This window comes from Opisthocomus hoazin, chromosome 11, assembly GCF_030867145.1.
Source record: "Opisthocomus hoazin isolate bOpiHoa1 chromosome 11, bOpiHoa1.hap1, whole genome shotgun sequence".
In the NCBI taxonomy this organism is placed as follows: Eukaryota; Metazoa; Chordata; class Aves; order Opisthocomiformes; family Opisthocomidae; genus Opisthocomus; species Opisthocomus hoazin.
The window spans coordinates 10739839-10762866 of NC_134424.1; the positions used below are offsets into that span (position 1 = coordinate 10739839).

A 23028-nucleotide genomic window follows, 5' to 3' on the forward strand; every position below is an offset into this window, starting at 1 on the left:
CCAGCCATGAATCAGGGTGTAGCTTTGCTTTTTATTCCTGCTGCAAGTTCCTTGCTGGCTTGGTGCATCCCACAGGCTGGACGTGTCCAAAAATAGCCCCAAATTCACTGAAGAGATGACTCAGTTGTCCAGTAAAACCTGTTATCCAGTCTCTCCCTGTAGCATCATATGTGTTCTGTGAGGTTGTGGACAGATGCTCTCTTCTGGATCTGACTGTGCCAGCAGAACAAGTTACTGCTCCCAGCAGTGGTTAACAATCCCTCTGCTCTGCCTGCAGAGCTGCTCATGAGACCATTTTGTGACCCATTTATGGCAAAATGAGCTGAATTTGGAGATATTTGTCACTTGCAGTGTTTTTAGACTGGATTAATTTTGAGTGATGCAGGTTGGGGAGTGCTCACACAAGAAACTCCTGAAAGGGTTGATGCTGTGTAGCTGAAGTCGGATAAGGAGGAGGCACAAACCTGCTCTGCCAGCACAGGTGTCGGCAGAACACATTTATCTGCTCCTGAAGTGTAGTGTGTGGTATGAAACTGCTCCACTAAACTAATTTGTTGTTGCTGTCTCTAATTTTGCTCTGTGCAGTTTGAATACCAGCAGGCCCAGCTGGAAGCAGAAATTGAAAATCTCTCATGGAAGGTGGAGCGAGCAGACAGCTATGACAGAGGGGTGAGTGTTCTGCTTGCTTCAGCCTGCTGGCCAGACGTTTATTGGGTTGAACACTTCTGCAGTAGCACCAAGGCAGTCAAATGAGGGTTCTGGGAAACTGGATCCAGAAACTCACCTTAAGCCAGCAGATGTTGTAGAAGTAGAGTGCTCACTGCCCTGTGGGAGAGGAGGGAGGGCTGCAGTGAATCCCACAAACTGATGCTGGACCAACAAAGCTCTGGAGGAAGCTGCGTGTAGCCCTCTGGTGAAGAGCAGATTCCTCAAGCGGGTAGCTTCTTAGACAGAGCAGGAGCCAGGTAACTGCAGAGGGAGCCCACATGAAAAGGAAAAGGATCTGTGATCTTGTGATCCAGAGCGCGTGTGAAGTGTGAAGGCTGGTGCTTCTCAGGCTGGAGCTTAGTCTCTCCCTAAAGAAAGTGAGCTCTTCGCTGGGGAGTTCACGCTAACAGTTTCTACCTTCTGTTTTACCAGGACTTAGAGAATCAGATGCACATAGCAGAGCAGAGACGGAGGACCCTGCTGAAAGACTTCCATGACACATAAGACAGGAGGAAGTGACAAAGCGCAGGGGTGAGAGCAGCAAGTGAAGTGATGGCCGCTTCACCAGGATAAGCGGGCACTGCCTCTGGGAGAACACAGCCAAGGACAAAGCCACCCCTCCCCTTGCAAGTCAGACACATGCAAACACCACATCTTAGTCCAGTTTGTTCTCTTATCTTTCTGTTTCTGTTTCTGCCAGGCTAGAGGCCATAGTTCAGATTGGCGCATTTCCTGGGACATTTCCCTCCTGCCCTTGATGGTTTCAGAAGGGGAGGGAGTTTTTCTCTGAATGGCTGTTAATAGTATTAGATAATTACAATTTATGTAATTTTCAACGGTTGTACAATTATACAGACAAACCTTAGAATAACACACAACCCTTTTTAAAAATAAATTGGCAGTGGAGTGTTTTTCCTTAATCTGCTTGTAAATTTAATGGGCTTTTCCTCCTCTCCCACTCCCTTTCTCTGACCCAAAAATCCTCCTAGGCACTGAAGGAGGTTACAAAATATCTCAGCTAGATTTCCCGATGCTCCTTTAACCAGGGCATTGTAGCACTGGCATTGCGTGAGGAGACTGGGTGGTGTTAAGAGTGGCTTCTGCTGTGTCTGACCTGACAGCACCAGCAGTGGCCGTGATTTAGGATGATTACATGTGACACCTCATTTCTTGTAAATCAGCTGTGCAAAATCCTGCTACACAAACAAAAGCAAACAGAGGAATTGTAGGGCAGAGACCAGGTTAACGCTGGGGGATATGCCTTGAGTCAGGTCAGATTCTGCATTTGATGAATTTTAAGTCTTCCATGTAGATTTTTGCTTTACTTGTTTTTATGGGGAGGGTGTTGTATTGCCAAAGTGAGTGATGAGGGCATAGTAGCGTACAGTTGTTAATCAAGGCTTGGGGCTTTTGCAGAGTGAAACAATCCATGTTATAACAGTGCCATGCAGCCTGGTAAAGATTATTTGTGCCTGCTGGGTAACATGGCTGAGAAAATTTGATCCCGCTCATCAAAGTGAGACTAAACACAGCTACATTATGAGGAGGGAAGATTATGTACAACACACTCCCTGGCACATGTTGGCGATGTGGACAGGCACTTGAATACAGGTGCGCTGCTTATGCAGGGCCTGCACCAAGCCAGGCAGAAAATTAACTAGCAAAATTAATTTATTTGTATATTAGTATTGATACTGGTGGGGACTTACCAGAAAATTGATTGTTAGGAGCATGTGGAGCTTTTTTATTAACATTCTTTTTTCTAATGTAAAATATACACTTAAATAAAAATATGAAAACCTAGTTCATCTTAGTAGGGGTTAACATGAAAAAGATAACTTCAATGCTGATGCTTGCCTGTTTGCCACAGGAAGCAGGCCACATGTTAAGCTTTCACAGGCACATATGTCACCCGCACCAGGAACATGATGTTTGCAGCCAGTAGGGTGGAGCTGGGGTCTGATCTGAGGAAATCTGCACCTCTGTGGGGAACTCATGGTATTCTCTTCCATGCTGTATATGGAAGTGTTGCCTTTGATGCCTCTCTGTATTCTGTTGCTCTTACACAATGTCGCTTGACAAAGATTAAATTGGAGGGGGATAAATGCTAAATTCCGGCATGTCAGAATAAGCTAACTCTGCTGTTGGCACCTTTTTTGTGTACCTGAGACATGTGAGCCGAGTATTTGCAGCACGTATAATTGGGCAGATAGATTTTACCAAGAGAGATGCATCAGTTTAAAAGAGGAGTAGCTGTCATAGGAGCTAATCCTGTGGCCGTGCTTGTTGTACACAGCAGAAAACTTCAAACTGAGAGTCCTGTTCCTTCCTCCCTCCCTTCCACAGTGTGGGATCTATCCTCAGGGAACAGGGGGACATCGTACTGCCGAGGAGCTGCTGGCAGTGGAGTCGGGGTTACAGCAGAAGCAGCTGAGGGCAGAGCAGGGTTGCAGAGAGGTGGCCAGAGCCGGGGAGTAGGGCAGGGGCAGGCAGGGAGTCTGGTTTCTGGGAGCAACACTGCTTGCTGCACAAGAGATCTCCGTAACCATGGCTCCTTGTGTTCCTGTTCTGTTGTGTTCTGGCTCTGCTCTAGGCGGGAGCCATAGGGGTAGCTATGGCCTTGCTCCAGCTGCTGTCTCCTGACTTCATTGCCTGCTCTGCTCCCAGCAGCGGACTCTTTGTGCCCTCCTCATGATATTCTAGAGGTCAGTCTCTTCCTTCCTCTGCCCTTCCCAAATAATTGTCAAAGTCAGGACACGCTGGGCCCAGGGGAAGGGATAGCATGGGGGAAAGCTTGCTGAGACCCAGCAGTTCGCAGTGCGTAAAACCAATGTTTTAACTAATTCGGATAAAAGCTGATATTCTTGTTGTCTAAATGTACCCAGCGTAACACCTAATCTCTTTGCAGAACAGGCATGTGGAGTTCCCTAATCCCGAAGAGCTCTCACTTCTGTTACACAATTGTCCAGCTTTGAGCTAGATGAGAATGGGGGTTTTGTCTCTCCCTCCCTCGCTCTCCCATGCCCCCACAAACTGCTTTGCTATGAATCCTTGTTTGTAGGCAGGCTAGACCGTATAGCTGTGGCCAAACGTACTGCCCAGATGCCTGGCTGAGGAACAGCAATAAATGTTACACAGCGTCCCCCCTAATTCTTTCACATTTTCTGAAGCTGGGGCTTTGTCAGCAGTTCTGTTTATTTTAAAAGAAAACGAAACACCCTTTCTGAAGGCGGTGGAAGTCCTGGTTTGCACGCACAGATCCCATTTCTGTATTCTCTGGGAAAACAGCAGGACTTGTGTCTGCAGCCCCAGCAGGGTGACTGCTGTGTTGGTGTCGGACAGAAAGTCATAGGCTCCAAGACGGCACCTGCAGAGCACAGGGACCACTGGCCCATCGCACGAGGTGGCTGACGCCGCTCGATGGGCAGGCGGCGAGCGAAACAGGACTGCTCCACGCCAGGGGACAAGGCCAGGCTTTTCCCCTCTGATAAACACACGGCCCCAGCCGAGTCGGCTGTAGGCGAACAGGCGGTGGCTGAGGAGCCGCTGGCTCTGAGGTACGAGTTTCCCTTGGTGCATTATGGCTGCAGGTGTGGAATGTCGGCTCTGTTTTTTCTTTTTCTGTTTGGACTCATCTCCAGCTCCCACGCCAGCCTGACCCCTCTCCATCCTTGCGTCCCATACTCCCTTTTTATTCCAGCTTCGCCGCTGTTGGTGCGTTGGCCGCCTCAGCCCTGCTGCTCCTCAGGCTTCCCGGACTGGAACCAAACGTTTCCTACGGACGACGCAAACCGCGTGACGGCCGCTCTGCGCGTGGGGGGCTGCGCGCGGCCCCCGGCCCGGCCGGCGGGAGGTTTCTCTACCGTAGTCTCCGATTTTAGACTTTTTAAGCGGGTAAGGGGCGGGGGGGTGGAAATAGAACTTTATTTTTAAACGAGGCGCTCGTGGCGGGCATCGCTTTCCTCGCCCCGGCCTGGCTGAGGCTCGGGGGGCTGCGGCGCTGCCCTGGCCGGGGGCTCCGCGGAGCTGTTGCCCCCCTGGGGGCGGCCGCCGGAGCCGCGCCTTGGCTTTATTTGAAATTAATAAATCCTGACTTTCTAACTCCGCAGGGCTCCTCTCTCTTCTTCGGGGGGGGGGGGGGGGGGGGGGCACGGCAGCGCGCGGCCCCGCCCGGCGGCGCGGTGACGCAGCACGCCGGCCGGTTGCCGTGGTGACGCGCGAGGCCCGGCGGCCCCGGGGAGGGGGGGGGGGGGGAACGCGATGGCGGCGGCGGCGGCGGCGCGGGCGGAGGGACCCCCGCTGCCCGGCCCGCCGGGGGGCCGCCCGCGGCCCGTCTGCTCGCGGCCCTACTTCCTCGTCCTGATGGTCTTCGCCCACCTCTACGTGCTCAACGTGCTGGGGCTGCTGCTCTTCGTGCACCTCAGCGCCGGCGAGGCCGGCGGGACCCCCCCTCCCGCCGCCGCCCCCCCGCCGCCGCCGCCGCTGCCCGCCCGAGGCCTCCCGCGCCTGGAAGGCATCAAGGCAAGGCCGCGCCGGGCGGGCCGGGGCCGGGGCCGGGGCCGGGGCCGGGGCCGCCGCTGACGGCCGCTCTCCCCGCAGGTGGGCCACACGCAGCGGGTGGAGCTGGTGCCCGGCAGGGCCCACGCCGTGCGCACCCTCAGCCTCAAGCCGCTCCTCTTCGGTGAGTACCGGCGGGGCGGCGGCCCGGCCCTCGCCCGGTGCCGGCGCGGCGGAGCGATGCCCGTGGGTGCGGGAGGTTCCCACCGCCACCCCCGACAGCGGGGGGGGGGGGGTGTCTGTATCACACCGCCGCTGTACTGCACCCGCTCGGGGCAAAACAACTCCTCGCGTTTTCGCGTCTCCTCCCTGGGCTCCTTTCCGTGGGGCTGCGCTGAGGAGAGCGCGGTCTCGTCCGAGGCCCTTTGACCCGGCATTCGCAGAGCTTGCTTGCCCTGGGTGGCCCGCTGAGGAGGACCGGGCAGGTTAACCCTTTCAGGTTTTTCAGGTTCCCTTTAAAACCCCGTGAATAGACAGCAGATCGCTGAAGAGGACCTCGAAGAAGCTGCCCAGTGTTAGGAAGCGACGAGAGATCCCCAAACTTTTGGTAATAAACGATGATAAAGCAATTTAGTGTTGGTGCTTCAGTGCTGAGGAAATGCAGAACAGAACTGATAGACTTAATGTCTCCCACCATTTTGCATCCTGTTCTAGATTTGTCTTTATTTCTGGCTGCTCTGATGCACAACCACGCAACATCCGTCTTTCAGATATTTTAAAACCTTCTTTACCTTTCTGTGAAATTTTGCTGTGGCTGGTGAAGTCTCATTAATTGAACTCTGTGTTCTGGAAAGGCACTGAGAATATACAAATTAATTTTGGGGGACAGATGATTACAAAATTCCTACTACTGCAAAGTCAGAGAAAACCTGTTGTCTCTTAAAGAGCTGCACTGAGAGTCCTTTAGGTGCTTTCTCAATAATATAAGAAGAATGGTTTTTTTCCTGATTCCAAATAGATTATGCACACTGAAAGCCTGACCATAAATCAGATAGGTTTCTTATTAAACTCCTTTAATGCAATAAGTATCTGGAAGAAATATACAAAGTTCTTTTGTCATTTCTACATATGTGGTACTTGTGGTATGCAAATTTCCAAGTGGATTTCTGTCTGGCATTCAGTAAACAGACACACCAACCAACCCTGCAGCATTCACAAAACTGACGTCATTACCAGAGCCGTGGTCTGGGGTGATCACTCTGGTTTTCGCTCGGGAAAACTCCTGTTTCCACCTTTTCTGCCCTGCCGGTGCTGCTTAATTAAAGGAGCTGATTCTGGCCTGCAAGGAGGGTGCTGAAGCTGGGAAAAGGCAGGCTGGTCCTGAGGGCAGCAGTAATCCCACAGCTTTTAACTTGTCACTCCGGCACCTCCATCGGTTCCGGGGGAAGCTTTGCTCCCTGAGGGTGGTCTTACAGACCCCTACGGACACTCAACATCTGAGATGCCATGCGAGTCTATTCTCCTTTGTCCTCCGATAGGGAGACCCTTATTTAGAAACTGCAACTTGCAAGACAGCTCTTATCTGCCGGATGAACCTGCCAGGAGCCAGCTCCGACTTTAAAAGATTTCCAGAGACTTCTCTATCTATGCAAACAGTACCCGTCTAAATCAGCTGGCTTAAAAAACCTAATTTATTGCTTCTCCGTTGTTTAAATTAGCGGAAGTGTGTATTTAACTTGGTTGTGTTAGACAAACCCAGAAGCTGCTAGCAAAGGAGGACTGTTGAATTTCTGGGGATTTCACGTAACACGAAACGTTGCAGCGTGTGAGAGTCAGTTTGAGGAAATAAGCGGCTGGTCTGTGATCTTTGCTTTTAGCAGAGCAGGCTGTAGTGGGACTACAGCAGCCAACGGCTCGTTAATGATTTCATGTGAGCACTGAGCGTTGGAGCATGGCACTGGGCACCGTAGGGGAACTTGCGGTTTGTTTTTTAAAAGTGGGTAAGTCAATCTGCATTGAGCCCGAGCGTATTTCATGGAGCTGTGAAAAAAGTCCCTGCCCTATTTTTCCCCCTCTGGCTACGAGACGTCGTTTCTAAAGCTTGTAAGTCAGACCATCTGTGCACTTTTTAGTTAGGAAACACTAGTAATCAAATAATCCTATTAATGGAAAACAAATATCAGACAAAGCCTTTTCAACCTTCAGAGCTTTTATGTGTTCTGTTGTGTTTTCCAAATGCAGTCTGTTCAGAAGATCCTGCCATTGCAGGGACCACCTGGCAGGGGATTCTGTGGATTGGGCAGCAGTTCGCAATACAAGGCAGTAGGGAAGAATAAAAATAGGAAATCTCACTCTGTTTTTCTTTGGAGCCTCAGGGAGTAGGGGTAATCACTGCACAAATGTCAGGGCACAGCTGAATTACAGTGTGAGTGTCTGGAGTGCTTGTCTCAGCCCGCACTAGATCTGAAGCGGAGGTCTCGTGGCGGGTTGCTGGTGTGCTTTGCGAGCACAGGGAGGCAATGTGTCTCCATCAGACCGAGGGGCTCTCGCCACAACCGAGACTGCGGGCGTCGTGGGCAAGGCAGAACGCGCTTCTCCCAACAGCTGTTTTTCCCCTTATTTCCGTCCCAGATTTAATCCAGTGTAGCAAACTTTCCACGGACAGTGCTTTGTTAGGCGGTAGAAATCCAACTTGTTTTCTCATTTGGGGATTTGCTGTTTCCTGCTCTGCGGTCTGGGGTGTGGGGCTATTGCTGTGTTTACCCCTGCAGGCAATCAGGGCCCCGACTCACTTGGGTGAGAGAGTGAGCTGCAGAGGACTTGGTCAGATTGAGTTCTGCCACCTTTTCTGCCTTCCGTGTGTGCAAGGGGAAGGCCAGACAGATGTGGAACATCTCCCCTGTATCAGAGCTGCAAGTATCTCACGCTGTGCTGCGGTTGGGGCTCACCTCCGAGCCCCAGGCAAAGCTGTTGCACACCAAAGCAGAGGTTTGAACAGCTGAAGTCCCGCTCCCACTCTGCTTTCTCAAGGCTCTTGTGATATGTTTGGTAGTTCCCCAGTTCCCAGAATCTTCTGATCCAAACTTAATTTCTGATGTTAAAAAATTATTTCCCTGTTACACAGAAATCCTTGGCTGGCTGTGCTCTGTGCCTTTCCTGCTCAAGAACGGCTGTCTCCTACCTGTGCAGATGCTCGTCAGCTCGCAGTGCAGCAAGCTGAGGGGACAGCCTGAGGGACTGCTCCAGAGCAGAGTTTAGCATTCATTTGTTAAGGGACCAGGCATTGCCTGGGTGGGTTTCTCTCCCCCTAAATTTACCTCGGACGGTTCAAAAGTAAAGTGTTTGCTCCATTACATAAAAAAGCATCTCTTAGCAGTCAGGGAGACTTCCAAGTAATTTCTCTGGATGATCCAAGCAGGTACTTGGACAGCATCAATGTCCTGGGGTCAAAGGACGAAGCTGAAATGGGTGTCGACTTTGGTGATGAGAACTAGAAGCAGCAGTTGTTACAGGTCTCTTCTAGTTTGTGTTCACCTGCAGAGTTCAGTTCAGTTTTGTTGTGACACTGGATGCTACAGAAAGCGGTCCATCGCAAGTCCTGGGTCTGCAGAGCCTCGTGAGAGGAGGATGTCAGGTCTGCATCCTTCAGCTCTGTCTCAGTAACTAACAGGGATCTGTAGTGAGGCCGTATCTGTGGACTATGACTGCTTTGAATCGCCTAAAAATATTGTCTGTACATCCCCAAAACACCAACTGCCAAGGAAAGGAGTTTTCTAGCCACAGGGAAAGGAGAAGTTTCTTGTTATTGGAATCGAGATTTTTCAGACCTTCCGGCCAGCCTGCTCAGGGCAGCGGTGATGTTTCCACCTCCGCACCGCCTGGTGCAGGTTCCTGTTCTTCTTCTGCCAGGCGTAGGCCTTGTTCACCACCACTTTGTCACTCTGTACTTCGCCGCTGACAACGAAGACCCCTGCATGAGTGCCTCTCATGATGTTGTGGACGCAGGTGGCATCGATGTCCAGCCACTGCTGGAGCCTGCTGGGGATTTCAGTTCTGAGGAGCGGGCCGTGCTTCAGGACCTCCACCCTGGAGGGGTCCAGGTCGAAGTCCGAGATGGTGGTGCTCATGTTCTTCCTCAGGATTCGGATTTTCACTGCTGCGGGGGTTGGAAAAAGAGCTGTTAGGTTCTATTTACTTTTGATAGCTCTTACCTCCTTAAACACACAGCCAACGCAAGGCTGTCTTGCTGTTTCTGTAATGTGGTGACGCATCCATCCAAGCTCTTATAATTGCAGCAAACTTGTAAAAGCTCTCATTTGAGGTTAGTTTCCAGTACTGAACACCGTTCTTCTCACTCCGCTTTGCTCATGGGAGCGGCGAAGGCATATCAGCACCGCTGCGTGGGCAGAAACCCTGTAGGAAGCAGGGGCACGAGCAAGTGGATGCACCAAAGTCCTGGTCTCGTGCAGATTAGTTGACTTATCTCTGAGCTGGTATTTCAGGAGGTGACATGACTGCCAGCTGCCCAGGATTTTTAACTTTTTTGGTTTTTTCCAATGAAGGCTGTGTGCCTGAATTCAGGGCAGTGTCTCAAAATGCTGCCAGATGAGCAGAGCCAGTGCTGCCACCTGCTTGGGCTGGGAGAGGGAGAGTCGCATTACTAGAACAACGGTGTTGAAGTTTGAAATAACTAGCGTGGAGTTTGCTAAAGGTTTTTATGGGCATCGATTGAAATGTTGGTCTCCGAGGGAAAACCAGAGTAGTGCTTGTGTTTAGCAGCCACAGACCAAAACCAAATCAGAGCCCACAGAAATAAAGCAGGTCTTCACCTTTGGTGCTGCCTGGAGCTGGGCCCTCCTGCTGCCTGACAGGTAAGTTGGGACCTGAAAATCCCTGGGACCTGCTGTGAAAGCTGCGGTTCCTCCAAGTCAGTTTGTTATGGCAAAGCCATTTTCTGTCCATGCCACTGCTTGGCTGCTGGAGGGAACAGAAGCAACTGAGAGGAAGAGGAGGAGGGTTACTCACCAAAATCATTGACACAGAGGTTTTCCAGGATCTCCCTGGCAGTGCTGGCCTCCTCAAGCTCGCAGTCCTTGCAGCTGGCTCGGGGCACTGCTGCAACAGAAATTTGGTTATGACACCCTTGTCAGGCTTCACTGGAAAAGGCACAATGCAACTGGGAGATCTGCGAGCGGTGGCTTGCTGCTTCCGAGTGGTGCTTCCTGCAGAGCTACCCAGTCCCTGGAGAGACAGCTTAGGCTGCCAGAGTGGGAAATGTTAAACTCTCCTCTCCGTGCCTGGGGCAGACGCTGCTTGTCGTGCTTTGTTTGGGCTTATGTGTGTTGCTGCATGTTAAAGCAACAGTAAAAATGCTTGATGAAGATCTCCTAGTTTGGATGAAACAGTAAAGGCGTTGGTATGGCCAGGCTCCATCCAGCGATGCCGAAACGAGCTGTCTGTTCTGCCCTTAACTGCTTTTGAATCTCCCCCAGTGTTCGTCAGTATCTGGGTGTTTAATTTAGTCTTTCAGTCTTAAAGATATTTTTTCTTGTGTAACTCATGTCTGCCGAGGCTTACGCCCCGTTGTGGTGTTTCCTAATGTTTAAAGAGCAGGCTTGCAAAACATTTCTTTTTGCATGTTTATTTAAACCCCGGACAGCTGAAAGACGAGGGCTGCAGCTCCCTAGCTCCGCTGGAAGCACATCTCACTGCCTGGAGCCTGCACACAAGCTGTGCCGGCGCGTTAGGCTTTTACAGTGATTTCTTCCCCCTGCCCCAGACCCCACGTGGCCTGATGGCACCCGGGGAGCTAGTGAATACAGCAGAGAGGGGAACAAGCTGCAGGCAACTTCATGCTAATTTTCTAGACATGGTGGAGTTCCCAGAGAGAACAAAGCTAGAATTTTTTTTTTATTATTAATATAGCTTAAATCCAGAAATATTAGGAATGGAAACAAGGCATAGGCCCATTGTTTTGAGCTTTCAGTGTTACGTATGGGAAAACAGATGAAGAAAAAAGCCCCTTACTTCTCCTGCTCGAGGAATTTTCATCCGTGGAGACTGCTGTGATGCACAGTTCGTGATCCGCGGGAAACTTGTTGCAGTTCAGGATCTCGGGCCAGGGGTAGCCGTAACAAGCCATGACGGGCGCGCAGCTTCTCTTGACGGCCTCGCACAGGCTGCGGCAGGGGTAGATGAGCCTGGGGAGGGGAGGGGGGTTGCAGCACCTCTGGACTGCTGGCAGCAGGCGGAGGGTCAAGCCCTGGCACCGCGCTGCTGCCGCACGGGGATGTGTTGCACACTCTAGCACTAGTAGAGCTATCTGGGGGTCTTTGATGTGATTTGAACATTTCATGCCCAGGAAGCAAACAATGAATTTCTGAGGACAGGAGGGATGAGGCTGCTCGATACAGACTGCTGCCAGAAGCCTATCCCCTCCCAGGGATCTTCTCTAGTTGTGCAAAGGCTGCTAACCTTTGCAGGTGCCTCATTAGATGCCCAGTTTCCTTAGCAGCTCTGTTCTTTGACGGCCTCACCTCAAAACTGAGGATTCTGTGCTGCTGCTGGCACTGTGGGGCTGAGGAAACCCCTGCGTGGTTGGGGCAGGAGCCGGGAAGGGGGCTGCAGGGGAGGTGGGGGCTGAAGCTGGTGGGTGCCAGCAGCCGCTGCGGTGTGCGAGGGGGGTGGCCAGGGGAGATGGAAGCACTGCCTGGGGTGAGAGAGCTGGGAAATCCAGAGTAGGGAACATAGTGTTTCTGCTCCTGCGAGATGAGATGCTCGTGTTTCGCTTCCAGAGGGAAGGTCCCTGCTGGGTGATCCAATTGCCCCTTGCCGAGAGGTCAGCACGGCTGCTCAGGGACTGTGCTGAGACTTCACACGTTTTTTCTTGGGAGGCAAATACAGTTGTTCTCTTGGAGAGTGTAACTTGCTACAGCTGTAATAACTTGTAAAAACGTCTTACCTGTCCAAGCAGATTGGTGCGAAGAGCGAGCAGAGGAAAATCCTAGCATCTGGGTGGCACTCCCTGGCCAGCAAGGGCAGCCAGCTGGAAGACTGCTGGATGGCTTCTGGCATGCTCTCGTGCTCCAGCAGGTTGGGAATCCTCATCTCAGAGTAGCCGATGTCGTAGCACAAGGCCATATGCTGTGGAATGGGCATGCAGCTGGAGGATCTCCTCAGGTAGCTTGCCCAGGCTCCTGGAGAGCCCCAGAGGAGCAGGCGTGCCAGGAGAGCCAGCAGCCATGGGCCGCCCGACCTCGAGGGGTGCCTGCAGTGGGCCATGACCATGCTGGGAGCAAGCTGGGAGCGGGCAAACGGGCGGCGCACCCCGGACTGAGCTGCTCCCGACTGTGGGACGCCTTCTTTTATAGCCTACGAGCCACCTCTCTGTCAATCCATCCTCATTAAGTGTGGCCCTTTCAGAGCCCTCATGGGGAAGACAATGCTCCAATTTTTGTTTGCCAGCGGCTCTGATTGTTTGGATTTTAGCAGGGGTTTGGCTTAGATCAGCAGGTGTGGAAATGAGGGCAGTTGGGGAGGGATGAATGACTTGACCCATGTGTCTTGGGGCTCTTTCAGCTGAGATTGAATCTCTGTTTGACACCAGTGCTCCAACCCATCCCCTTTCTCTTGCTCCAGGATTAGTCATTATTTCATAAACCCCAATGTTTTCCTCTCTTTTGTTTTTTGTAAAAGCAATCAAGTGTTGCTCAAAGTCAATTAGGAGGCATTTGTTTAGCTGGATCTATTGTTGAGCAGGCAGAGAGATAGGATGGTCTCACAGCCAGAAGTTAACCATTTGGGAGAGCTGAGGGTAGAGAGGAACTAATTTGCAGGTGTGGAGTCAGGTTGTTTGCAGACGGGATTGGCAGCGCTTAGCTGGAAACCCCCTCACCTTGCAGCCTGCGTGACAGAGCACGCCTTCCGGTTAACAGAACCTTCATTACGAAATCCCGTTACTACCCCTGAAGAGCGGGATTGTCCTTCCTCCAGCACGTAATTAAGATTCCAGAAGCCATCATTATCGTAGCCCGGTTTGGGGAACTGGAAGTACTGGGGGCGTTGCTTGCCAGCGCGCACGGCTCATTCGGAGCTGGTGCTGTGCCACAGGGTTCAAACCGGCCAGCGGGAGCCCTGGCTCTGAAGCAGCCTCTGGCACAAGGACCCTGCACTGCCTGCGGCGGAAATTGTTTCCTCGGAGGGTGTCACGGATACAGCCGGCTGCATTGTGTTTCTGGGGCTTCCCAGGAACATCTCATTTTCTCCAGTGCTAGTTCTGGTCTGCACTTAGCAAGAAGCCAACTGCTAATTGACAGTTTGAGCTGATAGGGTTGATTTAAGGCCATGGAAGTAGTTAAATTTTTTTTCTCCCCTTTGAGAATTGCTGCTATAGTGGCAATAGAAGGTGTCCTCGGCACCTACCTGCAGGAGCTCTAGGGGGCTGCAATTTGGGGAGCAGGACCTTGGGCCTAAGAGCACTTAAACCCATCCTGCCTTGGTGTTTTTTTCTTTCCCTCTTGGAAAGTCTCAGCAGCTGGTAACAAGATCCCTGTAGCAGTGGCAGACATCATCCAGACGGATCTTCTCAACCTGCTGGGCCGTGGCATAACTGTGCAGTGGAGCGGGACCTCGCCAGCGCTTTGCAAGCACGTGCCCGGTGCACTGCACAGCTAGAAATCTCTTAGCCTCGTAGTCGTCAGTGGATTTCCCTGCATTTAAACTTGCGTGGGATCCTGGTATTGCCTGATTGCTGCTGGCGTCGTGCTGAGAAGGAGAGCTGGTGATACCGGGATGCTGCCTGGCTATGGAGTGTGGCATCTGCCTGTGCGGTGCCTTCCCCTGCAATGATAACTTCGAAGACCATTTTTAGTGGGGGATCAAGGGAATGAGTGGGAATGAGTCTGGAAGTTGTTTCCGTGCTGTTTGTGTTTCATGGCAGAGCACTGTGCCAAGTTCCCCTGAAAGGCGTCTGGTTTTGTGCTAAGTGCTGTCCTCTCCACATTGAGAGCAAGGGAGCCCAAAACCCCGGCCATCACCACTGCCCACCGCAGAGGGTTTGGCTTGCCTTCCTGCAGAGCAGCTGTTCCCAGGCTGTGATCCACATGTCACCTTTGAAGTGATAATATGCGGTGATATGCACGTGTTTGTTCGCTCCTTTGTCCACTGTGGTATCTGCGAGAGAGTTTAAGGGCTTGACCCCTGGATCCAAACACTTAGGAACTGTGGTTGTAAAAATACTCACCTCCAGCAGCTCGGATGTGTGGTGAGTGCTCTCCTAGAGCTCTTCTGGTAGAAGGGTAAATGCGTTTCAATGTTCCAAACTTAGGCAGTTTCTAAATTTCCCCTCCACCTCTTTTTTTTCCCCGTCTTCTGAGTGGCCTGCCATTGGTATGGGGTCCCTCTATAACAGTTCCTCAGTTTCTGTTGCTGCTCACACTTTTGCTGCAGAAATTCCCGACTTCCTAACAGAGGAGGAGTGCAAGCTCATCGTCCATCTGGCACAGCTGAAGGGGCTGCAGAAAAGCCAGATCCTACCAACGGATGACTATGAGGAAGCCATGGAAATGATAGAAATCAGCCAGATGGACATTTTCAATCTGCTGGACCACAATCAGGATGGGCAGCTTCAGCTCAAAGAGGTAGAGTGCGGGACAGACTGGGAGAGGTTTGCTGGGGCACCTTCTGGCAGGTCCCCTCCTCGGATGGTCTACTGGTTACTCATGTGCTTGGGTACAGCCAGACCCCAGTATATACCAGTCAGTATTTGCTTAATTTTGTGTCTCAAGACTTGTGCTGGCCTTTGGCGTGGAAGTTTCTGAGGGAAATGTGCAGCAGTTGCCATGCTCTTGGGAGGTAGCAGCGGTCCTTGGCAGGAGATGGATGTTTTGAATGTGCTGGGTAAAATGTTCCTTGTGCTGTGGGTTTCCTCTTGCTGGGTGTCCCGGGGAAGTGAGTTTGCAGCGTAGGCACAGCTGTGTGCAGCCTGTGGGGACTGACTGCACTCCATCGACCAGACATCAGCAAAGCCACCCCTGTTCATGACCCTGGAGAGGGACAACGAGCACCTTGTCCACAGCTCTGCAGCACTCTTGCCCTGCATGGCAGGGTGCATCGGTGCAGGCACTGGCAGTTCAGGGATGTCCCTCCCCAGGCTCCCGTTTCAGGTGGAGCTGGGGTTACGTGCTGTCCCGCAGGCAGCACGCGTTGTGGAGCGTGAGGAACTGTGCCAGTGACAACCCAGGGGAAGGCTCCTTTCTCTGGAGGTCGGAGCCTGCTGAGAGCTCTCCAGGACACTGCATCATGCTGCATCCCTCTGTCCACGTGGAAAGGAAGTGTTTTGTTCCAAGCCCTTGTCTTGGACAAGTAAAAGCATTCACTTTTATCGTCAGTAGCTTTACTTTCTCTTCAAGAGAAAGAGCTGTGCCCTCGCCATCTCATGACTGGTTAATTGAGTCCCAGCGGTCATTTGCCATGACCTAAACTGGAAATAACAGCACTCATCAGCCACACACTGTGTGTGGCTGCCAGATGATTCTCACTGCAGTCTTCTCTCTGCGGAGACGTGCTGACGCCTGGCTGGCCGATGCTCTGCAGATGAGAGCCCGCCGGGCCTCAAGCAGGGAATCTGTAGGGTTTCGTTAGTACAAGAAACCAGTGCCCGGTGTTGATCCATTTATGAATTTCAGGTGTTGACTCACACCCGGCTGGGGAACGGCAGGTGGATGACCCCCGAAAACATCCGGGAGATGTACACCGCAGTCAAGGCCGATCCCGATGGGAATGGTAAGAGCCACTCCAGGGGAATCCCTTCACCTCGCACAGCCCAGCAGGGCAGAGCAAGAGCCGTGTCCCTGCCCAGGCCTGTTTCCCTAGCAGTGTTCTACAAAGTAAAACAACGCTGCTTTAGAGACCTTTGCAGAAAAGCAGAATCCGTGTAAACCTCTCATCACAGCACTCTCGCCCCTTCATCCCCAGTCTGGCAGCAGACTGGTTCCACCACCTGGGCTCCGATCTTGCAGAAGCGGGACCGGAACACAGGTCTGCACTCCCTGTCCCCTGTCAGACCTGCCTTGGTTTGTGCCCTGCTGTAACAGGACCTTCAGGGTGTGCATCTGCTCCAGTGGTCCGAGAGACCACTCCGGCTATCATCACACAGCGCTTGCTACCTGGGCTGCAGGTTTTAAGGTGCGCCCTCCGCTCCCTGCCCTGTTTTCAAGGGGACTTCAGCAGCAGGCTGGGAGCACTGCATCACTGGCAGGGGAGAGCGGAATAGGTGGATGTGAGGGTGGTCTTGTTGGTCGGCCTTTGTTGCTGGCCCCGCTCTCTGCCACTGCAAACTCTCTGTATGCCATGAGGCCACTTCTGCCCCTCCTGCCCCTGTTCTCCCAAGGGCTCCCGCTGGTCCGGAATTGCACTCTAACCTCCGCTGTTCTAATTAGAGTGGCCTCAATTAAGCAACTCTCTGTTTCCTAATCAAATTAAGTGAACACACAGGCTCTGCACGCTGTCTTTCAGTGACCTGGCATTGAGAGCTGCCCAGGAGGGGTTGCTTTGGAGTTGACGCAGTACGCGTGTGAATGCCTAAATATCCGGAGGGCACCCTGTGCCCACTCCGCCGGGCCGGTGGCATTCTTGGCAGGGGTAGGAGCCCATGACTGAGTATGCGTATGACTGTTCCGGACATTAACAAATGAAAGGTCCTGTTGAAGTTCTCCTGGCAGGACCTTGCTTCCAGAGAGCTGCTTCCCTTGTTGTTAGATTGGTGCGTGACACCAAGAGACCAAGTTGCAGCCTGGATGTGGCACTGCATCATCAAAGACTGCATAGAGTGAGGGGAAGTGGGGACAGGGAAACACTAGAAAGAAGAACAGTGGATAATTTGGTCATGACTGCTGGCACCTGAGGAGCTGTCCCAGGCTGGCCATGGTGGCTGGTCCTTCCTCCTGCCAAGGGTGCTGGTGCCCGGGGAGCAGAGCTGGCACCGCAGCAGCACTGGCCTTGCTGCCTGAGCATGCTCCGCTCGCAGCCCGTGGTGTGTGCTGGCTGCTGGGCAGCACGCTGCAGCACTCTGCACGCTCTGGTCCCAGGGTCTGGTCCCCAGTTCAGGGCTTCCTTCTTCCGCAGAAAGGGGAAGTGACAAATGTGAAGATTTTTCTGGAGGTGACACAGGCAAATGTCCATCCCTTGCTGAGTCTAGTTCAGTCCAGCCAAGAAACACCTGTTTTAGTAGAAACCACTTTTTACCTTTTGCTTTTCTGTTATTACTACTTTTGCAAGATCATCCTCTGTTGTGTTTCTCACTCATGTTTTACAATTATGCAAATACACAAAAGTGTACCACTTGTTCTAGGTTTGGCTTTTTTAGATTACCCTGCAAGGTCTTGTAGAAAATGTGGTCTGAGGTGTCCCACTCTGCTCTTAAAGGTGTCTATTTAAATATCTAAGTGACAAGCCCCAAGGCATCGGGTGGCACAGGCTGTCTAGCCGTGCATTACACGTGTTAGAACTGTAACTTCTGTCTTTTGATGGATTGGTTTGCGTGTTTTAGGAGCTTTTTAAAGTTCAGAATGGTATTTTGCCTGTCCCAGTTCTGACCCTGCATGGCAGCCAACTGTTCGCTTTTGCAGGTTGCTGTGTCCCCTCTGCTCAGCTAGAGGCGGGAGTGTAGTCGGGGTCCATAATGCTGCGTGGACGGGGTGCAGCCTGCGGTGGGCACGGTGGCAGACTCGGAGTGGGGTTTGTTTGAGGAAAGCAATTTCTGCAGCTGGTGCTTCTTGCGAGTACAGGATGCCGAGGACTGTTACCTGCACCAGGGTCAGCCAGCTTTTCCTCTCTTCCCGCAGGTGTGCTGAGTTTGGAGGAGTTCAAACAATTGAATATCCGTGATTTCCACAAGTACATGGGAAGCCAGAAAGTGAAGATGAGCGACTTGGTGCGCAACAGCCAGCACACCTGGCTGTACCAGGGCGAGGGGGCACACCAGGTCATGAGAGCCATACGGCAAAGGTAAGGGCCAGGCAGCCGGGCGGTGGGGCTTGTGTGGGCATGAGGACTGCCTGTGCCGGGAGAGGCAGCGGCAGACTTGCTAATATTCACACTTCCTAATTGGGTGAAAGTCTTTGGAGGGCAATGGACGCAGGCATGAAATGGGGAGAGGAGTTTTTCATTAGAACGAGAATTTGTATTGTCCCGTGGAAAAGGGAAAAGAAACATCGAACCTTTCAGCATCTCCATTCACTTTTGGGAACAGCCCTATAAAACCATGAAGACTTGGCATTATATGAAATAATTCATTCTAATTAGTAAATGAGCTTACTGGGAGAGACTGCCCCTTTCCAATGCTGTCTGCGTGCCAGTAGTTACTGTCATTTGCTTTAGTTACTCATGCATTTCACTGAGATCTGTCTTAGCTGTTCAGAGCTGACTTTTTAACAAGCACGACTTCATCTCGAGTAAGCCAAGTTAGTTTAATCCTCCCAGCACACGTATTGCAGGGCAGCTCACGGCAGACGGGAGAACCTCTTGCCTTTCCCCTCATCTCAGGTTCGGTACTGGGAAGGGTTGAAACCCGGCGCACAGGCCAAATCGCTTAGCCGTGGAGAGTTTCAGATAATTGGCTGGAGACTCTTGTTCTCGAGGTGCTGGTCCTCGCCCAAGACATGGGTGGGTAAAATCTGTCCCAAGGCTTGAAAATGGCTGTTGGCCACTCCTTTTCTCCAGTGCGTTCCAGCGGGAGAATGGGGTCGCATATTGCCTTGATTAGAGCAGACTGTGGCTGCCGCCTGCTCCACGCCAGCTCGCCAGCACACACAGGCGTCAGCACACTGCTTTTACGCTCTTCAGCTGGCCACCGTTAGAAGCCCTCTGCAGACGTGAAGACGCAGCGCTGAAGGAGGCTGTTAGTCCTCCCTGGGACCGTGCGGTGCCTGGAGGGGCTTTGCCGTCCTGCCTGGGTGCCGCGTTCCCCTTGCAGCTGCCCCGAGGGCTGCACCGGTCTGGATTCTCAGGGCTCTGAGTGTTCTTTGGCAGGTCTCGAGAGGTACCTGCTTGCCTTGGGGATGATCTCAGATGTAGCAGCGGAAAAATCCCAGAGCAGGAGGGCTCCGGTCTCCTTGAGCACTTCCCATGCCCCTCTGCCCTGGGGGGAGGCTGCTGAAAAGGCAACAGGGAAAGGTGAGTTAGGTGACAAGAATATTCTTAGAGCTAGTCTCTCCTTGACTCTCAGCAGGGGCCCTGTGCTTTGCTAACTGTCCCCGAGGTCTGTAGGTGGTGTGCAGGAGTCCAGAGAAGCGATGAGATGGCACACGAAGGCTCCAGGAACGCACACAGAAGGGACCTTGCTGAACAAGCAAAGTCTTCCCGAGAGCAGTCCTGCTGGAGATGCACCCTTCGGTTTTTGGGGTCTTTTTACTAACCTTGATGAGGACTTTCTGAGCTGATGCTGGCGGTCCAACAGATCTATAAGGACCTTGTTATCTCTTGGCATGCTTGCTGCAGCCCACCGTCTCTCCGGTCTGTTGGGGAAGGGGGCTGTCTTTCTCTGCATTGATTCGGCACTCGGGAGTAGCGGCTGACCGGGGTGGTGGTGCGTTCCCCTCACCTGCTCTGCCCTCCCCTTCCCCAGGGTAATGCGCCTGACTCGCTTGCCCCCCGAGATTGTGGAGCACAGCGAGCCGCTCCAGGTTGTGCGGTACGACCAAGGAGGGCACTACCATGCGCACATGGACAGCGGCCCCGTCTTCCCCGAGACTGCCTGCAGCCACACCAAGCTGGTCGCCAACGAAAGCGCTCCCTTTGAGACCTCGTGCCGGTAAGGTCTGCCTTGGCACAGCCTGGAATGCGTTGGAGAAGAGGTGTGGAGAGCCGTCCCGCCTCACCTTGCGTGGGACTTGGCGCTCCGGTTGTGGACTCCGGAGATCGCTGGCGTGATGGGGTCTGAAGGGGGAGGTGGGCGAATCCGGTGGGCTCATGCGAGGAGGGCAGAGTGGTTCTGCAGAGCTGCTGGGCCATCCCCACCAGTGGCTAGAAAGACACCCTCACCGCTGCGGGCGGGGATCTTCCTCGTTGCCTTGTCCTTGGAGAAGAGCTGACGATGTAAATGGCGTGCCTGGCGATGTCGGGGAGGAGCGGCTGTGTGTGGTGGAGAGGCGGGTGCGGACAGCCCTGCGCTTCTCCTGCTCGTCCAGCTGCGTCCCCTGACAGCCGCTGTGTCTTGCAGGTACGTGACGGTGCTGTTCTACCTGAACAACGTGACTGGCGGAGGCGAGACAGTCTTTCCTATAGCTGACAACAGGACGTACGAAGAGATGGTAAATGAATCTCGCCTGCGTGTTACCCCTGGGGATTCTGAGTCCCTCTTTGAGCGTCTTTCTTTGCTGTGGCTGCAGCAGGGGTCCGGCGTGTGAGGCTGGTGGAGGTTAGCCTTCCTAGCCAGAGCGTGGGGAAGCTCTGCTCCGCTTACGGTCTTTTCCCTCTGAGGCCAAGGGGAGAGGCACGGGGCTGTGGCAGCCGCAGCTCTCCCCGCTCGGAGGCGTGAGGGGCGGCCTGCTGGCCTTGCTGCCGTGACACGCGTCCCACTCGCTCCTGTCCGGGCAGGTTTCCTCAGACCACGTCCTGGCAGTTGTGTTGTGGTCCTGTCGGGCAATGTGTTAAGGAAGGGGCGGCTGCTCGGAAACAGGTCGTGGAGCTCCAGGGGACTGAAGCTGGCTGCTCCAGGCAGGTTGTGACAGCCCTGAGCTGCGGGGCGTGCAGGCAAAGGGCAGGGTGGCGGCTGGCAGCAGAGGCAGCCCAGCACGCGCTTCGTTCCAGTCCTGTTTGCGACACCTTCTCTGTGGTTTCTTGCCAGTCTTTGATCCAGAACGACGTCGACCTGCGAGACACTCGGAAAAACTGCGACAAGGGCAATTTGCGAGTGAAACCTCAGCAAGGCACCGCTGTCTTCTGGTACAACTACCTGTCAGACGGAGAAGGTACGGTCCCGTTTCAAGGCTCGGCTCTTGGGAGGGGTGGGGCTGCAGGAGGTGACAGCCGTCTTCTTGCGGCAGCCGGGAGCTCGGAGGAGAGCCGAAGGGTGGTAGCTGCCTGCTAGTGGGAACTGTGGAGTCTCCTTGTCACCAGCTGGGCAGGAGCTTCCTGACTGCGAAAGGCCTTTGTTGGCAGGCAGTAGGTCAGTGGCTCCCAACGTCGTTCAGGGACGGGACTAGCCAGCAAACAAAGACCTTGGCTGCGCTAGCCATCGCCAGCGGCCTCCCGTCCCGCTGTGCGAGCTGAAACTCCTGCTGGAGCTCGGTCTGCAATTCGAAACGCTTCACTGATGTGGTGTTGCCCACGGGGGTGGGGAGGGGAGGCAGACAAAGGCACGGCCATCAGCTCTGCAGCGCGGGGAGGCATGGCCCGCCCCGCGCGAGGCTCTGCCGTGCTCGGGGCCGACTCCTGCTTCGTAGCTCAGCCGCGGCCTGGTGGTACGTGGCCTTGGGGCTGTTTTTCTCATGAAGCGCAGCGTGGTTTTCCCTGACAGCCGGGCTGGGGGATGGACGTGAATCCTCCAGGCTGCTGGTGGGTATGACTCCAGAGCGTTCCAGCAGCGGGTTAGGAGCAGTGGGGGGAGGAAGGAGCATAGTGTCCCAGCTCCTCTGGGAGCAGCCCACGTGTCCATCTCTAGAAAACCCATGGAGAGGAGGTCACCAGACCAGCGCTTGGGCCATTGGGTGATAATATCAAGGCCATCACTCTCCTGTAAGAGCCCCGTTGTGTTTTTATGAGCAAGGTGGGTGCTGCTGCAAGCCTGCTGCAGGGAGTCCAGGGGACCTCTGCAAAGAGAGGATCATTTGCAGCTGCTGAAATTTCATCTCCAGCATGGCTGGGAGCCTCTGACCTCCACAGGCCTTCCCTTCCCGCCAGCCTCCTCTTGGGGAAGAGCTGAGAGAAGCAGCAGCCATGATCGCAGAGCGCAAGAGCCACTTGCCCTGCGCAGAGACACGGAGGCGAGCCTGGTGCCCCGGCGAGCTCCTCGCGGGTGCTGGGGTGGGGGTGGGGGGTGGGGGGAGGCACTAAGATGGAGGGGTGCCAGGAGGAGCCAGCTCCAGCGCGATGTCGCCCAGCCCGCCATGGGCAGGATTCCCCGGCACGGTCCCGGCAGTGCCCTCCCTCCCACAGAATCACAGAATGTTCGGGGTTGGAAGGGACCTCTGTGGGTCATCTAGTCCAACCCTCCTGCCGAAGCAGGGTCACCTACAGCAGGTGCACAAGACCTTGTCCAGGCGGGTCTTGAATGTCTCCAGAGAAGGAGACTCCACAACCTCCCTGAGCAGCCTGTTCCAGTGCTCGGTCACCCTCAGAGGGAAGAAGTTTTTCCTCATGTTGAGACGGAACTTCCTGTGCCTCAGTTTGTGCCCATTGCCCCTTGTCCTGTCACTGGGCACCACTGAAAAGAGTCTGGCCCCATCCTCCTGACACCCATCCTGCAGATATTTATAAGCATTTATGAGGTCCCCTTGCAGCCTTCTCGGTTCTCCAGCGCTGTCTGCTCCGCAGGGTGGGTGGGGGAGCTGGACGACTTCGCCCTGCACGGGGGCTGCCTGGTCACCCGGGGCACCAAGTGGATCGCCAACAACTGGATCAACGTGGATCCTGACCGCCGGCGGCAGCTGCAGTTCCAGCGGGAGATGGAGCGCTACGCGGGCAGCGCGGCCCCGGCCGAGTGGACAGTGGACAAGGCCTACAGCGGGGTGCACCTCGAGCTGTAGGGGGGGGGGGGGGGGGAGGGGGCGCGCACGTGGCTTTTTCCCGCGCTGGGCGGGGGGGCGGAGCTAATAAAGCGTGGGG

At 53.9% G+C, this 23028-nt stretch overlaps 3 protein-coding genes across 8 annotated transcripts in view; 2 read left to right on the forward strand and 1 right to left on the reverse strand.

The window, feature by feature from the left end:
• ARIH2 (ariadne RBR E3 ubiquitin protein ligase 2) overlaps window positions 1–2511 on the forward strand; it is a 32433-nt gene extending 29922 nt beyond the window's left edge. For all 6 annotated transcript variants that reach the window (XM_075432953.1, XM_075432948.1, XM_075432952.1 and 3 more), the window contains 2 exons: window positions 586–669; window positions 1141–2511. In XM_075432953.1, the coding sequence (XP_075289068.1) occupies window positions 586–669; window positions 1141–1212 (156 nt within the window). In that variant the 3' untranslated portion in view covers window positions 1213–2511. The remainder of the gene's footprint in view (window positions 1–585; window positions 670–1140) is intronic.
• Window positions 2512–4968: 2457 nt separating this feature from the next.
• P4HTM (prolyl 4-hydroxylase, transmembrane) lies at window positions 4969–22949 on the forward strand. The gene is made up of 9 exons (XM_075432841.1): window positions 4969–5229; window positions 5308–5389; window positions 14653–14843; window positions 15891–15987; window positions 18048–18210; window positions 19829–20014; window positions 20423–20513; window positions 21050–21173; window positions 22738–22949. Exons 1-9 carry the CDS (start codon window positions 4969–4971, stop codon window positions 22947–22949), a joined length of 1407 nt encoding a protein of 468 aa, XP_075288956.1.
• On the reverse strand, window positions 9027–12492 carry LOC104331330 (secreted frizzled-related protein 5). Its single transcript, XM_075432843.1, has 4 exons — window positions 12167–12492; window positions 11233–11405; window positions 10231–10320; window positions 9027–9361 (listed from the first exon to the last, which is right to left on the reverse strand). Exons 1-4 carry the CDS (start codon window positions 12490–12492, stop codon window positions 9027–9029), a joined length of 924 nt encoding a protein of 307 aa, XP_075288958.1.
• Window positions 22950–23028: the final 79 nt, after the last annotated feature.